The following is a 19,825-nucleotide window of genomic DNA, read 5'->3' as shown; positions in this document are numbered from 1 at the left end:
TGGCATCTCTAATAAGCGTTTTTGTTCCTGAACCTGTACGTTTTGGTCTAAAAAATTTGCTACTCATCAATTGCAAAAGCTTACCGTTAATACAATTGAGTAAAATCATACAGCAACGGTAACTTGCAGGCAAACATACACAAAATAATTCAACATTGACATGCAATCAGGAAAAGCGGTGTACAATGCATAACGTGTCAACCTACTTAATGCCACTGTCGCCTCTGACCTCTGAATAAATACACGTGACTGCAGTGAAATGCATTTATGACGAGCTCACTTTGTCTCAGATACAACATGCGGCTGTGAACCAAGCCGTGTTCCAGAAAGCCAAGTGAATATGAAACGTATCAAAATGGTTTCCAAAATTCTTTGTTTATGTTTTTTTTTCAAGCTTCCATTATTTGCTCCCTTGGAAAAATGGACGCAAAAATATATCCGTGCCAACAAGCGGTACATGAGCGGAAATAATTTCAACACGTTTAAAGTGCCAAGTTCATTTTGTTGACCCAGATGAGAACTCAAAAGAGAAGGGTGAGTCTCATTTTCAAGAGTGACACTGGGTCACCAAAATGACAAAAGAAAAACAAATAAATCAGGGCAAAAAATATATTCTGTGTAAAAACCTGCGTCACGTAACTAATTCTAAATATTCTGCAAAATAATAGAACGTTAAGAAAGTATTTTTAGACTAATCGTAGTATAATTACAATCAAGTTACGGAAATGTTATACGGTCACAGGGTGACTATTGCACGAAGATATAAAGAAGGGTGTACGAGTCGAAAGCGGTTGTAATCGACAGCTCGGCATGAATTTGTGAATTTATATGGGGAGGGTAAACCATGGACGTTTTGGAAACGATGGACATCCATGGGGTTTGGAGCATTTGCAGAGAATAAGGGCATGTAAGATTTTTTGGATGTTGGTCCTGATTGAACACTTTGGGTAGGCAAGGGACTAATGTACTTTGTGCGTGCATTATAGATGAACTTGGCCCAGTGAATCGACCCCCCGATCTGAGAGAAGGTTCAAATTCACGGAGTGGCCGGAGGCACCGTTCTGCCAGTAATGGGGCGATGGTTGCTCTGAATAATCCTCAAGTGAATAAGGGAGTTAGTTAACCGGTCTTGGAGCGCAGATCGCAGTGATGAGTGGAATGGTCAGTTTGTAAGATTAAAGCATTACGCAGAAGGAAAGTTAGGATTTTGTATCTCCATTGTGGTTGTAGAGGTTGCTTTTTTATACAATACCAGCATAGTCTGGGAAAGGTATCGAAGCAGCAGCTATGGAAATGTGGATAATGCGAATCAGGATTTGTTTTTTTACAAAGTCTCCATCTTTATTCTTAATTTATCAAAATGTTTTCGACGTGAGGTCTGGGTTAGGCCACAGGATTGTCACGTTTAAAGATAGTATTTATAGGTGCCAATCTATTGATTCAATTCTAACCATTAAAGTTTTTACGACTGGATTCAACATCAACGCACCTCGTTCACGGCAAGAATTTTGGCATAAATCTACCACGTGGCCTCAACCAAAAATGAATATGGAGCATCGCATTGGTGACGAAAACCTGTTGGAAGCTAAGAACACATCAAATTTCTGTTGTTGTACATTTCATTTTGCATTGCCAGCGTATCAATCACATAAGCAAGCTGTGTTTATATGTGGTGTGGGAAATGTTTATCGCACAGAGCAGAGAGGGTGTGTGTTTATCAGGAAGCAGCGTTAGCGACACTACGCTACATTCATTTGCCGGCAATGAATTTGTATTGTTTTATATTTATTTATTTTTGTCCGAAACTCCATTTTCACGTGAAATGAGTCATTCCAATTTGAAGTGATGCTTCAATTTCACAAACTATTGTTCCCATTATGCCAGAATGTTATTTGGCCCAAATATAGAGGCACACAATAGAAAATCACTGCCTTAAAATTGGCCCAAGAGCTACCAGATGTGAAAGCCTCCCCCATTGCTTTCTTATTCCATTCCCTCTCAAGCAACAACTTGTCCACACAATCTTTATTTGAAGCTTTCGTGACTGCAGGAATCCATATGCTTTGGTTCTTTCGGTAAAATCACATAGGTAAAAAATAAATTAAATCAGTGTGATTTATTTTATTTGTCCATACAATGTATGCGACGTCACAAATAATAATACGCGGTGCCAAATGCAGTTCTATCAGCAATCCTGCTGTTATCATATCCATAATTTCGTCTCAAAGAGGCAATAGCATCGTTCATCCGTCAGCTTATAATTTAATTCTAAAGAAAACGAAAAAAAATCCAGAAATATTCTGTGTATCTCTGACCCCGCGACGCACCGCACCAGCGAAACTGCACCTCGGGGTTAGGTGTTTATTGCGACCCCCACCCCCCACCAAGCTCCAAAGTGTGAACCTCGGAGTTTCAATTAAATTACAGCAAGTGGCAGCTTTGTTGGATCAAAGGACTTATGGGCCATGTCATGGACCTGAGCCAGCAAATCCAGGAAACAATGAGTTCAGGCAGTGAAGCAGATAAGCCAACTAATGGTGAAAGTTTTCTGATTATTCTTGAAAGGCCGTAACTCTGTGAGCATGACAGGAAGAGGCAACAGGGTTTCCAAGCTGGTTACACAAGGACAGGAGAAATTTTGACTTAAAGCTTTCGTGACTGTAGGAATTCATACTCTTTGGGTCTTTCGGTAAAGTCACATAGATAGAAAAAGAAAAATTATTATATAATAACATAGGAACTATTATATAATTATATACTTATTTATATATATATATATAAATAATGAATGTTTTTTTAATAAATCTATCTACGTGACTTTACCGAATGACCCAAAGAGTATGCAGACAGGATAAACCATTGCTGTAGCCCATGCCCAGATAGTAAGTGATGTGAACAGATGCGTTTGTGAAAACTTTCCCTGTAGCTGGGAAACTAAATTGCATTTCGACAACTAAGAGTGGCTTGAGTATATCGGATCTCTTATCGAGACATGTTACATCCCGCTGGGTGCCACTGTGCTTTGAGCCCTTGACTCACATCTGCAAGATTACGAGTTTAACACCCAGTGGCGATGGGTTGATTTACCCTGTGCCTCCCTCCTGGATCAAGAAGGTAAAGGTGGAGCCCTGGAATATGCCAGCTCACGCACGGAGGACTGAAGTTCGGAGGGTATTTTGGCCTACTCTTTCACACCGACAAGACTTCTTGGAAGAGGTGAAAGTACCCAGACTTTAACGCACACCACCCTCAACCGGCAAATAGGATAACTCTGATGTACCCATTCATACCACTTGGGTGGACAGAAGCCAGAGGAATTAATAAACACGGCCACTGTTTAAACTGCCACACCGACAGATTGAGCTGGCAACCTCCAGGCTGTAATTGCAATTCTAATAACCATTACTGGTACTAAAGTGAGTAACAAAGTCAACAGTCATTTTCCTAGGGAAAATGGCCCTGCCATGGGAACGTGGATTCCACCGCACGCCAGTGGTGGGCGCCAGGAGAGAAGAGCACCCACCTTGATGATGATGGGGTTTTTTTTTTACATCGGAGAGGTAAGGACGCCCGCAGACTGGGATTGCTGCCGCGCACCGAGCTCGACGCTACGGCATCACTCGCGCAGCTTGCCTGCACGCAAGCTGCAAGGCGCAATATGCGCAGACTTTGTAGATCAAGATGAGGTCAGAGCCAGCTCATATATCCAAACAGCTAGACTCGCGGCCCCCTGATCATACACGGGGCCAGCCTTGATTAAATCACCTTATTTTAAAAAAGAGGCACAGCTCTCTGGTCACGCTGAAGTGATGTTAATGCAACCAACCGAAAAGACCCCCTCAGAGTGTGCCTCTGCTGCAACGGTTTATTGCCTTGCCACGATTGCAGCCTTTCTTTTCCGTAATAACACCGTCGGTTCAAATGCTATGACCTCTGTACAGCAGACGCATGTTGGGCGGAACTTGCTGTAGGAGCAATGGTGTACCATTGGTGAGGGTGAAAGAGGTTCATACGGTGGATGCACAAGACCCCTGGAATGGCTCTTTCCATTGAAAATCCTCACGCTTTGTTCGCCCTCACGTTTAAATGAGAGAATATTTAATGTCGCGTCGCGGCTGTGAGCACAAAACGCACGAGCGTATGGATACTTTTCAATTATACCGGGTGAAAGCTGACTGGGAACTGAGTTAAAGTCTCTCCACGCTCAAACGCGCATTTGGGTCAGCGCTCATCCCCGTTGGCAATCTTGAGCCGGCGGTGGAAATTCCTCATTGCTATGGTGGGGAAGCAAGTCTCTCCATGGAACCACTCATTTAAGCAGCCTCAAAAAAAAAAATGACCAACGTGAGATCATCCTTGATTGACATTTCAATAACGTGAACAGTGAAGGTGGGTTCACTCTGGGTTACTCAACGCGCCACGTCCCACCTACATCTCGCTTAAGTGAAGTCACGGGCGTCCCAGATTCTCAATGGTGTACATTTTGAAATGTCGCGTGAACGGGCAGGCCAAACGGGGTTGAGGTGGCGTGAATAAGGGTGGAGCCAAGAACAATGTTGCTCCTGTGTGCTACCCAAATTGACTACTTTGCAGGTCATTTATCAGCATTGGGATGTTTGTGTGCTTTGAGAGGAACCCAGAAAACGTGGAGGAGACCCGTGGAGAATAAACTTCATCCTGAAAACCACCCAATTCGGGAATCGAACCCTAGCGCTTCTTGCGACAAGGCACGAGTATTACCACTGCGCTGCCACCCTACCGCTTCGTTTTTTGTTGTTTCTTAATGTTTTTATTGAACCCGCAACATGATCACAAAAGAGGGTATACAAATTCGCGAGCGGCAAACGTGTGAACGGAGGACGTGCCCCTCTGGGAAACTCTCCCCCGAATGGGGGGCCACGGTAAGACCCTGCCGCTTGGCTAAGTTGCGCCGTGGCGGAGTGAGCACGTTCTAAGGTCGCAACGAAAGTCAAAAAAGCGGTGGGAATCCATCCTAAGTCGGGCACCACCCAGTACGACACACCTACAATCCTTGCCTGAAAAGAGAATACGATCAATAGATTGAATTATGATAAAGCCTTCAGAATACACACGTGGTGTTCCACTACTGTGCGACAACAGCTCGGGCAGGGTGTGGTGTTATGCAATTGTCATGGGCATCCAATATATGTACGGTTGGATCGACTGAACAACATACAATAAACTTGAACATTGTAAATTAAACTTCCACGTAAATTTCTCAGGTTTGGCAATGAACACACGGGAGCCCGGCTTCCTGGTCCTATGGTTTGTCACCACACTGATGAGATGTGAATTCATGCCAATGCTGAAATAAATGTGGGAAATCGTATAACCGCACATTACCTTCAAATAAGAAACTCAAAATTATGTTTTATATCAATCAATAATAATATCAGTGCAATAAGGCCATAATAGCAACGAATTATATGAAGACTTTGAAAAATACATCTGCCAAATTGTAGTTTTTGGCTGTTAGATCTCGACACAAGCGACGTGTCTGAGCGTTCCTCACCTTCAAACGAGCAATGAGGTATATAACCCAGCTCCGACTGATGCCAGCAGCCAATGTTGGAATTTCTACATTCCCATGGTAGAAGACAATCTTTGCATAGGACAACAACTGTTGACTTCCTACACAAGTGTATTATTTTTACCCCACGTGTGACGGTGAGCTGAGCGTTTTTCACTGACCACAGCCTTCGGACTCATATCACAACCCCATTCTCTAACCATAGCACTGCCCGGCAGGACAATGAGCTTCAACCAACGACAAACAACACTGGCGGCTGAAATAATCTGCTACTTGATGTCACTGGCACGGAGCACAACCATGCATCTCAATGCACCAGCAAATTCCACCTTCACACATCCTTCCTACAGTCAAGGCCGAGCCCATTGCATGTTGCCAACAGGCTGAGCGGAGCCCCGGTGGATCACAAACATAATGATGACCGAGTGTCCAAGCGAGTGGCTTAAGTGGCTGTGGGTGCGCGCTTGGGTCGACCTCTGCTCACGCGTTCGTGAGCGCCGGCCCTTGCTGCAGATTTAACGCCAACAGGGCTTTAAAAATGTGTGGGTGGAGGGCGGGGTTAACGAACCATAGATGTGGTCTGAAGGGGGATGCAGTTACCTTTCTGGGCTGGAAGTCATACTTGACACAGTGCTGGAAGCCCTTCCCTTTGGATTTGAGCGATGTGACGATGAGGCAGTTCCCGACGAAGTGGGCCGAGTAACCCACGCCCTTACTTGTCCTGAAGCTAGACACGAGACAGAAACAAAGATCACCCGTTATAGCCTCACCAGACGGTAGACAAAGACAAAGATTCCCCGTATAGCCTTAACAGACTGTTGGGGCAAGTGCTGTTAGCGACCTAGGGGAGGACTGGTTCAGATAATCATCACAGGTGTTAGCCATGAGTGGGAATCAAACTCGGGTCGTCGGGTTTGTAGCGGAGGGCGCCAACCACTAGATGACCGATCCCCACAAGCACGCGCGCGCACACACACACACCGCTTTTCGTCATTGTCATCATCCTCGTCAATCATCACCATCGTGTCACAGATAATGAGATGTCTTTGCAATTTACAAAGAAGCTTCCACTGCGTCTCAAGACACGTTTTGAAACCAGAGTCCTGCATTGGGATGTTAAGAAAGGTAGGAGGAAATCAATCAATCGGTCTTTTTTCATATCGTGCACTCGGCACATCAAAAACAGTCATCTCACGGCTCTTGACATCAAATAAAATTTACTTCAATGAAACCCAAGTACCCAGAGAGAAAACACACACACGAAGGGATACCACTGACAACTCTGCACAGAAGGCTCTGGAAGCTAATTTATGTACCGCCATCTCGTCAACTCCCATCCACCTCATGTTTTTATGGGTGGCCCCTTCCCCTGAAACAAGGCAACTCAACGTGTTCCTCAATAACACTGCCCTAAAAGGATAGACATATACGAATAATATCCATCAATACACAATAGGGAAGGTTTTGGACAATAGTGAAATTTCGAGATCATCATTTACTGCGAAGAAGAGAGGCCAATATATATATTTTTTATTTTAGTGCACTGATGTTATTGACAGATGCGTTGAGCTTTCTGTCAATTGATGTGTGCTTGTGCACCACTGTCCATGTTGAACTTATTTCTCGCCGTACATAGCCAACCGTGCGAATATGAGGTGCGGGGTAAGGTCAAACTAAACATAAAAAGAAATGAGTTTTCAATCTAGATTTAACAATGTATATTTTCAGTGGCTTCCTTATATCGGAAGTAAGAGAGTTCCAGACGGCCGCAGATGCGCATCTCAAAGTGCATGATGCAGTGACCGTCTTGTTCAATGGTTAGCCAAAAACTGCTGCGATGATGACCAGAGTTTGCATGATGGTTTATGCTCCTTGACGAGATTAGTAAGGTTTTGTGGTTCATTTGTGTCAAACACTTTGTGTGTAATGAGTGCGACCTCACACTGTATTCGTTCGGCAACCGGACGCCAATGCAGCTCACCGAGCATTAGATGGACACAGGTTGGATCTTGCAGTACCCGTCACAGTACGTGCCAGAGAATGTTGTGCACGCTGAAGCTTGGTTATGTTTTTGCCAGACGTCCCAAGCCTTGTGGATACCATTCCACACAAACAAAAGTGTGCGCGTGGAATAGTGGGCCGCACGTACCAGTACAGGTAAGGCTTGTCTTTGTCCACGTTGATGTTGTTGAGCGGGTCCATGCGAAACCACGTATTGAAGGTGAAGCCATTCTGGTAGGGCCACTTGGCAATGGGTGGCAGGGCGATCGCCTGTTGACAGAACGGGATGCGCACAGCGAGCAACAGAGACTCGTGGTCTCATCCCGTATGGGACGACATTATTTTAGTAGTGCTGCCGCTGCTGTGAAGCTACGTAAAATGTTTCACATAAAAGGTTTTGTGTAAAGTCTGCAAGCAAAAAAGGTAAATTTTGCGATTATAAAAACACTACTGTTAAATTCCCAGAAGTCGACAACAGTGGCAGAAAATGGGATACGTTTATCCTTTGAATAACAGACATTTTCTACCGGTAAAATATTCTTGCTTTGCAACCATGCATACCTTTCTAATGATGATACAGCAATGCAGCAACGGAATTACACGAACTATCAGGAAAGATGAACGGTACTTTAACCAAATCAAAGCGTACAAAAAATTATTTCCTATAATTTCATCATCTCTCCCCCTTAATCTCGATCAGCCACCCTTATCTCCTTATTCTGGTATGGTATTGAGTTTTGCGAAAGGTCTTTAAATGGTTATGTGATCATTTCCAACAATAATTTCTTTCTCTTCATTTTTTCTATCACGTAAACATGGATTCCTTATGACCACGTTATCGAAAGCCATTTTTCGTAAAATATGCAGTCATGAAAAACCACGACTGCTTAGGAATGCATAACCCGAATACATAACCTGAAAACACGATTCATATGCGCCTAAATTTAAAATCAAGCACATACCAGACACTTTGAGCTTCACTTTGACTTGCATTAAAAACAAACATAAAGTATAACTTTTGTTGTACACATATAGAAAATGTGTTATGCATGTCTGTGTGTCTGCAAATTAGAGCTATACCACATTCCTGAGGGAACAGCATGGAATGTCCGCATATGAACTACACAATTTTAAAGCCACGCTTTCTGCTCCAGCCCACCGATTACCAGGCACAGTTGATGCAAGACAAATAAAATGGTACCTCACACACACACATTTACGGCACGATGCTCCGATGCATTACGGTATTCAATCCATTTGCAAATGTCACCAAATCACTTTGGAGAAACTCTTTGTTTAGTACAAAGGGTTCTGGTCTAATTGGCACACAAAAGGGCATTTTCAGAGTTATACTGTAGATGTATTTAATACAATTATTACAACTTCATTAAATGCAGCAATAGGAGGGAATCAGCAGCCCGGGATGTCCACGAAACTGGCCAATTATTGAGGGATTCCACGCCCTAACACAACTCCATCGGTTCCCTTCTACCAGCAATGGCTAATAGCAGTGATACAATGGACAATATGCCCCCCCCCCCGCCATAGGACTGTGGAAATTATTTCACTGGCTCAAGACCACTGAGAGAGAAGTGCACAGGCCTCATCATCATTTTGGCACAGCGCCACTGATTTGATTTGTTTTTTCTGTTGCAAAAATCTTAACCCAGCTAAGATGGCCCTGTGCCTAGAGCCCTAAGCTCTCAATGAGTAGGTGGCATGTTCAACTTCTGGTCAGAGGTTCACTGTAATTAAATATTTCCCCTCTCCCTGTTCCAAATCCCATGGTCTAGCACATTCCAGCCATTGAAAATAATAAAATAATGGTGCACAGTTTTGGTCAAATATTAATTAATTAGTATCATTATTAAGTTAAGGGACCGAATATTTTGCAGGAAAGCTCTCCAGATATAATTAGACAGAAAGGTTTGCGGGGGCACGGGTGCAGGATGGAGGGGCACCCTGAGGCCAGTATAAAAAACTAAAGAATAAAAAAATGTTAACCAGGTAAGGCCCACTGAGCTATATAGCTCTTTTTCAGATTATAGCTCAATGAAGTGGCTTTTCATGTGGAAATATATAGCAGCCAAATATTCTAAATGCATGATTTTAAATGTGGGGGGAAAAACTGGAGGACCCGGAAGAAAATCTAAGCAGCCACGGGGAGAACATACAAACTCCAAATATACAGACGTCAGGGTCAGGATCGAACCCACGACCTTTTATATACCAGGCGAGGTAGTTAACATCTCTCCACCATGGCACACAGTGACCAAGGGGGAAACCGGAAGCCAGATGTTGGACTAAATTCAGAGTGAACCGCTTTTCCCATGTAAGATTGGACCTTTAGGAGGTCAGATGTTGACCATTCAAAAGCCGTGGGATCTGGGAAAAAAGAAAGCAAGCCATCGTAAGATGTGGTGCCATCAATACCATTGACTGCGGTGACACGCTTTAATAGCAGCGAGCTCAAGTGGGTCTGGCCAGTTTCTTCACAGTACTCAGTTGTTGTCAATGCCAGCATGTAAACAGCAGTAAAGCCCAAGTAGCCCCGTTGCATAATTGTAAATTTCAATGATACCCAGCCAGGGAGCAATTGTGTTCGCGACAGCAGGAGAGTGTCAGGAAAAACATTCTAGGCAGGGGTTAATTCAACTCAACATCCCTCTGATGCCAATAAGATAGATACTAGTTTCTTCTTTTTATAATACAAAAGTGGTTGTCCTATATAGATACTGGTCCTTGTCATAAGAATGAGGAGTGTTCACTGCTGGGTCGTGGCCACCAATGAAATGCGCACTGCCCCACATCTGATGCTTATGTGATAACTGGAGATGTTTGACTTTCACTTTTAATTTTAGTTGTAAGCAGGTTCACGAGAGGGCATTTGGACCACTGAAAATTATTACGCAGTACAGTTAATCTGCCACTATGCAAATTCATTTATTATCTTCTTCAGATAAATAAGTGGTACTCCTGTTGAAATACAGCATCTACTTTATAAGATAATGATATATACAATTAGATTCAGTGAGCAATTTAACGCCAACACATAATCCATCAAAGCCAAAGCAGATTGGTAATTTGACAAATGGAAGATTTGAATTATGACATGGTTGCGGACGGTACGATTTATAGGCATTTTTATGTATCTACCAGTCAGTCACCCCAACAGCTAAAAAAATGTGGGCATCAACTATTACAGCAAAATCACAAATCGCATAAATGTTATTTACCATTTTTATATTTTACACAAGTTCCTAAGCTCAGAGGAGCAGTGCATATTCATAGGACGCCATGGTGGCGAGATGTTAACTATATCTGCTGGTATACAGGAAGACCTTGACGCCTTTATATTTGGAGTTTCCATGTTGTTCCCGTGGTTGCATGGATTCTTCTCTGCATCCTCTGGTTTTTCCCTCCATATTTAAAAAACATGTGTTTCGAGTATTCGGCTGCTATAAATGTCCACATGATAGGCCACTTCTTTAAGCTATGATTTGTGGCCAGGTCGCTTCTGAAATAAAAACCTTTCTATCTCAGTGGGCCTTACCTGGTAAGATAAAAAGTAGTTATTATTAATAATACATATCTCTCGTGATGATTTGTCACGGTGGATTGAGAGGTGTAGTTATATAATTTAATTGTGTTTGACTGACAACACTAAATTTATAAAGAAAAAAATTGCCGCTGACAGCACGATAGGGTTGAGCATTTCTTAATAATTAATCATTTGTTGGGAGCGTCATTTCTCCCTACTAGTGTGTCAAGTGACACACTGCAAGCTCCTTGCACGTACACAGTGGGATTCCCACGAGGAAAGATGGAGGTTGACTTAATAGAATAAGATAGGCCACATCCGCAGGGAGCAAGGAGGGACACAAATTAACAACGAACACGAAGACCTGGCCTCGATTGATTCGCAACTCTTAATTGTAAATTCTCAGCTTGCACGTCAAAACAACAACTCATTGACAATGGCAACTAATACAGCGATAATGGAATAGAGGGAGAAAGAGATACTAAGGAGATTAATTTTTAGTCATATTTTGATGTATATATTTAGTTTCAGTGGTCTCTTATGCTGAATTCTCAACACCCTAAAGGGTAATGAGATGGCTTTGCCTGTGCCAGTCCACTTGACTTTTCTCGTGAAGTTGCAAGGGTTCACAAGCCATATTAGAATTTCATTTAAAGTCAAGCGTTCTCCTGTCTCAGTGACCTAAGTTCAATTTCATCTTCAGCACTAAGTTAAGGCTTCTGGGGTAACTCGATAGGGGCAAAAGTGAGTGTTCCGTTATAGTCAAACTAACCAATGTGGATGTGAGTGTACCACTGGCCACACATTTATGCGCGATATTTCTTCACAACTTAAAACAAGGAATGTTAGACTTTTTTCTTCATAGTGTCTCCATCATCTTGAGAAGTTTGGCAGAATAGGAATTGTAAAATCAAAAATCCCTTTAATACATACAGCTACTGAACCGTAGATACGGGGATTATGAATCCTGTTTTGCTCACCCGCATGACAAAAGTCGACAATTTTGAAGTGAACCAAAATGGGGATGCAATTCTCATCGTGTGCTATGGAGCGTAGAGCAGCAGCCCAGTGGGGTGTTAACCCTTTCCCATTCCGATAACGTAATTGTACATCATCGGAAAAAATTCTAGTAAGGGGTTAATTAAACTCAACATTCCTCTGGTGCTAATAAGATAGATATTACTTTTTTTATGAGAAAAAAGTGGTTGTCCTATATAGATACTGGTCCTTGCCATAAGAATGAGGAGTGTTCACTGCTGGATCGTGGCCACCAATGAAAGGAGCACTGCCCCACATCTGATTCCTTTGTGATAACGGAAGATGTTTTGGCTTTTAATCTTACTGTAAGCAGGTTCACGAGAGGTCATACATCATCGGAACGGAATCGGAAGAAAAACCAACAAAATAACTTCACCAGTCCCGAGGATCCCACAAGGCCATGCAGGAGGGCATTGGGCACAGCTTGGCGCCAGCTATCATAGAATGTGGTCGTGTCACTGGAGTTCTCTACGGTGCGTGCAATGTCTTTAAAAACATGCATCTCTAAACATAGTTAATGCTAACCACTTACGCGTTCCCGAGATTCAGCAATTTGCAGACGTCTCGGAACGGGAAAAGGTTAACATCACCAGGGACAATCTTCAGTAACATTATAGCATAGATAAGGTATCCATCTCGGTATCCATCCATCACCACAATCGTCAATATGAATCATTAATTACCAGCATAAATAGACCTTGCTCACCATACAGTGAATGTCTTCATTACTGTATTGACACCAGTGCTTCAAATCTATTTATTTGGGATAATTAATGATAAAATGTAGATTGTATTGTACCGATGTGAAATGTTCATATTTTAACATCGTTCAGATGTAAAGAAAAAAGCCCAAGTTCATGATTATAGTTTTTATCACGTAACTTTAATATGGTACCAATGCTTCTTTATTACCAGTCTAGCACATATGCACATTGATTCATAATTTTACATTATATAAATTTCAGGCCCTTTAAACTCCCTACGATGTTTCTGCTACCTAATCAACGCGTACCAATCACATTACTCCTCACACCCTTGCTAGGGGAGAATGGAATAGCTATGATTGAGGTCCTGCAAAATTCCAGATAATGTCACTTAGAATCTCAGCTGCTAGCTGAGAAAATGATATTTTCCAAGTTAATGTGTGTGTGTGTATATCTAATCTCACATGTACCGTGTTCACTCACCACACTGCAGGTCACCCCACCTCTCTTTTTCTGCTTCTTCCCTCGCACTGCTCCACATATGAATTGCTTCCCATCGTACGTTTTGTCCAAGTGCTCTTTTTTCACCTTGCTCAAATTCTATTACACCTTCGATAGTGCCGTTTATTACTGGCCTGCTTGATGTTTGGGGCCCTCTCAGCCCGACCCTCAGCGACCGTGAATTTACATACAGAAATGCGGCAAATCTGGGGCCATAGCAGAATGATCAACTCGCAAAGGACACATTAGATTTAGTCTATCCCTCTGTGCTCACAAACATGGGTACACCGCTTTGTGGGAGATCAACAATGTATGTTGAACTTCTTTTGCACAGTACATAGCCAACCAAAAATGAGTGGTTCCTAGAATTCGGCAAGGTCCCACCGTAGAAACGTGGAATTTTCACCACTGGCCAAAGGCTACCAAGATGGAGATGAGCCACTACCTAATGCTCACGTGAGCAGGGTGGCACGCAGACTTGTTTTTGGTGGGCGTGCAAATCCTATTACGCTTGGGCATTCTCAAAATAAATCAACCGAAATATAATGAACATTTCTGATTTACATAATTGTATTCATTGAAATGAATACAAATGTTTAATAAACAATCCCTCTTAGAGTTCCATGTAAATGCATCCTACCATACATGAGAAGGGGGGGAGGAATGGAAGAGTAATGGTGATTATCCCACACAACCAGGTCCAATTGTTGGACATGCAGAACACCGATACTTGTTGTGTGAACCTCACCTGAGCCTCCCTCAATACGGGTGAGACACAAGTGTCCCAGTGTGGTGTGGCCTACACTACCCCTACATATACTGTACATGCCAGTTCACAGCCTTAATAGGTGCTTGCTGACAGCCCTTGGTCCAAATTTATAGGAGGCTAATAGGGGAATTCCATCATGAATACACAGTGCACAGCATGTCCACGAAACGTATCGGCAATAGTTTAATCATGAGAATGAGACAGCAGCTTGAACTGTACAGTTGAAAACTGGGTTATGGAAGATAAAGGGTATATGCTACAAAGTGTAAAAGCTTCAGAGATTTTCAACTGCACAAAATACATACCGTGCATATTGTTAACACATTCGTGCATAACACGGCCTTGAAGGAACACATATGCAATGGGTGACTTCTTCATTGCACAGTCAGGTGCCGAAACATCACTGATAATATATATATTTTTACCCTAGGCAGTGTTAATTGACTAACGTGTTGAATTTTTGTTATTATCTGTGCTTGCGCGCGCCACTGCCAGTACAGCGTCACCGTATAAACAGTGAGGGAAAAAAGTATTTGATCCCCTGCTGATTGTGTACGTTTGCCCACTGACAAAGAAATTATCAGTCTATAATTTTAATGGTAGGTTTATTTGAACAGTGAGAGACAGAATAACAACAAAATCCAGAAAAACGCATGTCAAAAATGTTATAAATTGATTTGCATTTTAACGAGGGAAATACGTATTTGACCCCTCTGCTAAACATGACTTAGTACTTGGTGGCAAAACCCTTGTTGGCAATCACAGAGGTCAGACGTTTCTTGTAGTTGGCCACCAGGTTTGCAAAATCTTAGGAGGGATTTTGTCCCACTCCTCTTTGCAGATCTTCTCCAAGTCATTAAGGTTTCGAGGCTGACGTTTGGCAACTCGAACCTTCACATCCCTCCACAGATTTTATATGGGATTAAAGTCTGGAGACTGGCTAGGCCACTCCAGGACCTTAATGTGCTTCTTCTTGAGCCACTCCTTTGTTGCCTTGGCCGTGTGTTTTGGGTCATTGTCATGCTGGAATACCCATCCACGACCCATTTTCAATGCCCTGGCTGAGGGAAGGAGGTTCTCACCCAAGATTTGACGGTACATGGCCCCGTCCATCGTCCCTTTGATGCGGTGAAGTTGTCCTGTCCCCTTAGCAGAAAAACACCCCCAAAGCATAATGTTTCCACCTCCATGTTTGACGGTGGGGATGATGTTCTTGGGGTCATAGGCAGCATTCCTCCTCCTCCAAACAGCGAGTTGAGTTGATGCCAAAGAGCTCCATTTTGGTCTCATCTGACCACAACACTTTCACCCAGTTGTCCTCTGAATCATTCAGATGTTCATTGGCAAACTTCAGACGGGCATGTATGTGTGCTTTCTTGAGCAGGGGAACCTTGCGGGCGCTGCAGGATTTCAGTCCTTCACGGCGTAGTGTGTGACCAACTGTTTTCTTGGTGACTATGGTCCCAGCTGCCTTGAGATCGTTGACAAGATCCTCCTGTGTAGTTCTGGGCTGATTCCTGACCGTTCTCATGATCATTGCAACTCCACGAGGTGAGATTTTGCATGGAGCCCCAGGCCGAGGGAGTTTGACAGTTCTTTTGTGTTTCTTCCATTTGCGAATATCGCACCAACTGTTGTCACCTTCTCACCAAGCTGTTTGGCGATGGTCTTGTAGCCCATTCCAGCCTTGTGTAAGTCTACAATCTTGTCCCTAACATCCTTGGAGTGCTCTTTGGTCTTGGCCATGGTGGAAAGTTTGGAATCTGATTGATTGATTTCTTCTGTGAACAGGTGTCTTTTATACAGGTAACAAGCTGAGATTACGAGCACTCCCTTTAAGAATGTGCTCCTAATCTCAGCTCGTTACCTGTATAAAAAACACCTGGGAGCCAGAAATCGTTCTGATTGAGAGGGGGTCAAATACCTATTTCCCTCATTAAAATAAAAATCAATTTATAACATTTTTGACATGCGTTTTTCTGGATTTTTTTGTTATTCTGTCTCTCACTGTTCAAATAAACCTACCATTAAAATTATAGACTGATCATTTCTTTGTCAGTGGGCAAACGTACAAAATCAGCAGGGGATCAAATACTTTTTTCCCTCACTGTAACCTATATATATGTTATATACATATAGTGTATGTGTGTCGGCATATGTGAGCCACTCACGGCAGCGCTGCGGCCGGGGAAGTTGAAGAAGGTATCCGGGCCCTGACGTTGCGTCATCTGCGTGAGCACCGTGAGCAGCTTGATGGCGTGGCGCGGCTGAGCGAGCAGGTGGGCGGGCGGGCAGGAAGACGCGTTCCACCACAACGAGGATGGCAAAGCCCCACCGTGAGACCATACCGGCACAACGGGACACACGACGGGAGGCGTGGGGGTGAAAAGAGCGAAAAAAAAAAAATTTGGCACACGCGGTTCACCACTCCAAGCTGATACAAACTGGTGACGTTGTGGCCATGGGTTTAAGTTGTGTGTAGGTTCAGGGACGATGCAATCGTCAGATCGGAGTCAATAAAATAGGTACCCGTTTTGTGATTAAATCAACTCCTGGATCGGTGGGATTTCCACAACTGGCTTCAGGGCCGCTCGCGGAGATGACCACCGATCCAGTGCTTACTTTGATGCAGGCTTCCAATGTGCACATATTCCCCTTCGGGCACGCATCCACACGCACGCTCCTCTGTGCGTTTGCGGGAATGCCTGGACACGCAGTAACCAAGCGTTGCTACTACTACCACTCCCACCCACCGCTGCACTGCCCCCACACTGCTACTGCTCCCACCACCACTGCCCCTGCCCACACTACCCCTGCGATAACCTCCACAAGGGCATCTGCACACGCAGCCAGCAATGCCCACCCGCGTCCACCCGCACGTCCCTCCGCGTGACCGTACCCAGACTCCATCGTGCCCGTGCAGCATGCTGAAGAGCAGCTTCAGCTCCCGCACGGTGATGCTGTAGCTCGCCAGCACGCCCAGCATGTCCACCAGCAGGTCTGCCGGCACGGCAGCAGGGAGAGAGCGCACGGTCAGGCACGCGGCGGAGCACATTTCAAATCGCTGCATTGACCGACACCACTATAAACAGAGAAACAGCAATGTTGGTGGCGAGGATTGATTTTAATCTGCGTCTCAATCCCGTTTACCGACATGGTGTAATGGTCAGCACAGAGGGCTTCAGTGACTTCCCACAACACGGCAGGCCTGTTTGTTAGCCCGCACCCCCAATGCCAACCCCACCGCTACCCCCACTGCCACCCCCACCGTCGACCGTGGGTACTCCAAACGCTTCCAAAAACATCTAGCTAGTGTGGAACAGGAGGCCAAAAAAAACTTCAAAGGTAAACTATAAACCACGAATGATAGCGCAACAAAGCGGTTTATCATGTGGAAATGTATAGCAGCCAAAATACTCTAAATGCATGTTTTTAAATGTGGGAGGGAAAAACCGGAGGACCCGGAGAAAGATCCACACACGACCACGGCGGGAGAGAGAGAGAGACCATGCAAACTCCAAATGTACAGGCGTCAGGGTCAGGGATCGAACCCACGGTGGTCTCCTCCATACCAGGCGAGGGAGTTAACATCTCGCCACCGCAGTGCCCACCGGTGGAGGCCTTTCCGCTAGCAGCGGTGTGCGCAAGTAATTGCAGGGCTGTGCCACCCCAATTCTACGTAGACCCCCCCACAATGCACAGTGGGCCGAATCCTGAATGAGGGGACAGGCACGGCCCATCTTCCCACCGGAGTCATTAAAATGTGGAGCACAATTGTGTACCAGTAAGCGAGAGGTCAAATGGTTGCAGTCGTAGATTTGGAGGCGAGGGTTTGTGGACTACATGTGTGCATGTCAAAATTCTTTTTTTACAAAAAAAGCTGAGCATGTCGTGGAAGTGTATTACGTGAACTGTACACGCTACCAATGCAGCCAACTCCACTGCCAGTGGCTGCATTGGTTTTGAGCGTGATTGATCAGCGCTGTTTTTTTCAGTCATGTTTACTCGATCCTCTTTACTGTTTAATGGCACCGTACAACTGATTCAGACCATTACTCTAATTTATTTGCCTCACGCTTTACCGTGGGGTTAACCATCGTAATCAGCATGTAAAGCTGAAGGCAATGCATTTCACTCGGGCCTGCTCGTCAACCGCAACGAGACAAACAAACAAACACGACCAATCAAAGAAGCGTGCCGCTTAAATTTCCCCCCCGCATTCCGCTGTAGCGAGATCGCCGAGCTCACGGGTGTGAAATTGGCTCCAACAATGTTCGAATCCATCCATCAAACCGTCCATTCCACAGCGAGAGTAATGAGCACTGTAAATAACGCGTGCAGAAATCTACGCCCCGCACGACGCTCATACGCTGCGACAAAAAAAATGGCACTACCGCCTTCCTTCCTCCGCCCGCTCTGAACACAAGCTCCCGTGCGGAATTCAATGAAACCCGTTACGCAGAAGCCACAGGAGAGCAACGGTCAGCGTACTGGACTTTGCAATCCAGAGGTCGCCGGTTCGATCTGCCCGTGCACGGAAGTTGAAACAAGGGAGCAGGCTCCTCAAAATCTCCCCACCTCTATCCACCCGGCAGAGGTGGGACACTACATTTGGTTTGGTCAGCATGCCAGTGTGGAAGAATACTCTCTCCAAGGGCTCGTGAGAGCTTACCTCTATTGGAGGCTCTTTTTTAAATCTAGATTGAAAACTCATTTCTTTAGAATTGCTTTTTGCGTTTAGTTTGTTGTCCTTCCCCCACACCTCAGATTAGCACGGTTAGCTACGTACGGTGCAAAAGAAGTTCAACATTCATACATACAACAATGGTGTGAGATGGAAATTGCAGGTTGCACCTTTATATTTATTTATGGGCAGAAGATATGGATTTTTCTTTGGTTTCTCCAGTGCACTCATCTGCCCTCGGCATGTGTTGTGACTATTATTATTTGCTCAAAAAGCCTCGTAGGATTTTAACCGCTGGGGTTTGATGGAAGGGCAAAGTATCGGGAGCCAAATTGAAGCAACCAAATGCAGCACAGATGCCAACTTAAAAGCAGAAAAGAAAATACATCAGCCATGGTCAATGCACTACTGGATGAAGGCCTGCCCAAGATGCCACTATCTGTCACAATTCCACGTTCAGACAATCCCTTGCTGCATTCCCTCGATGGCTTTGCTCTGGGATGCGTTCTATTTCCTGCCTGCCACTTCACTGCTCTTCACCATTGGTCAGCATCGCTTCTTGACATCTCCTACCCAAGCCCACTTACTTTACTTCACGGTTATAATGATGTCTTGAACCTCATGTTCTCTAATTCACGTGTTCCTCTTTTTGTCACTTAATGTATTCACAAGCATGCAACTCTCCGTGCTTCCTTGCACACTTTAATGTTTTTCCTTCATGACTTCATTCATGTTATATATTATATAGCAGTAAAGTCACGTAGGTATAAAATGAAATAAATTAAATCCCGACGTTTTGGGCGCAACACAAGTACCCGTAATCAGGTGGGACAACCACAGCAGGAAACAATTGCTTGCTGTGGTTGTCCCACCTGATGACGGACGCTTGTGTTGCGCCCAAAACGTCGTGATTTAATTTATTTTATTTCATACCTATGTGACTTTACCGAAAGAATCAAAGAGTATGGATCGCTGCAGTCACGAAAACTTCAAATCTAGATTATATAGCAGGTAGTATGCACAAATAAAAAAAATA

At 44.2% G+C, this 19,825-nt stretch overlaps 1 protein-coding gene across 1 annotated transcript in view; it reads right to left on the bottom strand.

The window, feature by feature from the left end:
- LOC144723968 (neurobeachin-like) overlaps positions 1-19,825 on the bottom strand; it is a 518,054-nt gene that overhangs the window by 363,480 nt on the left and 134,749 nt on the right. Inside the window, exons 3-6 of the mRNA XM_078602770.1 lie at positions 17,005-17,105; positions 16,277-16,372; positions 7,701-7,822; positions 6,152-6,278 (exon numbers count right to left, since the gene is read on the bottom strand). Of these exons, the coding sequence (XP_078458896.1) occupies positions 6,152-6,278; positions 7,701-7,822; positions 16,277-16,372; positions 17,005-17,105 (446 nt within the window). The remainder of the gene's footprint in view (positions 1-6,151; positions 6,279-7,700; positions 7,823-16,276; positions 16,373-17,004; positions 17,106-19,825) is intronic.

This window comes from Lampetra planeri, chromosome 19 (assembly GCF_965212315.1).
Source record: "Lampetra planeri chromosome 19, kcLamPlan1.2.h2, whole genome shotgun sequence".
Lineage (NCBI taxonomy): Eukaryota > Metazoa > Chordata > Hyperoartia > Petromyzontiformes > Petromyzontidae > Lampetra > Lampetra planeri.
Note: the sequence above shows the minus strand (reverse complement) of the source record. Positions and strands in the feature narration are given on the sequence as shown.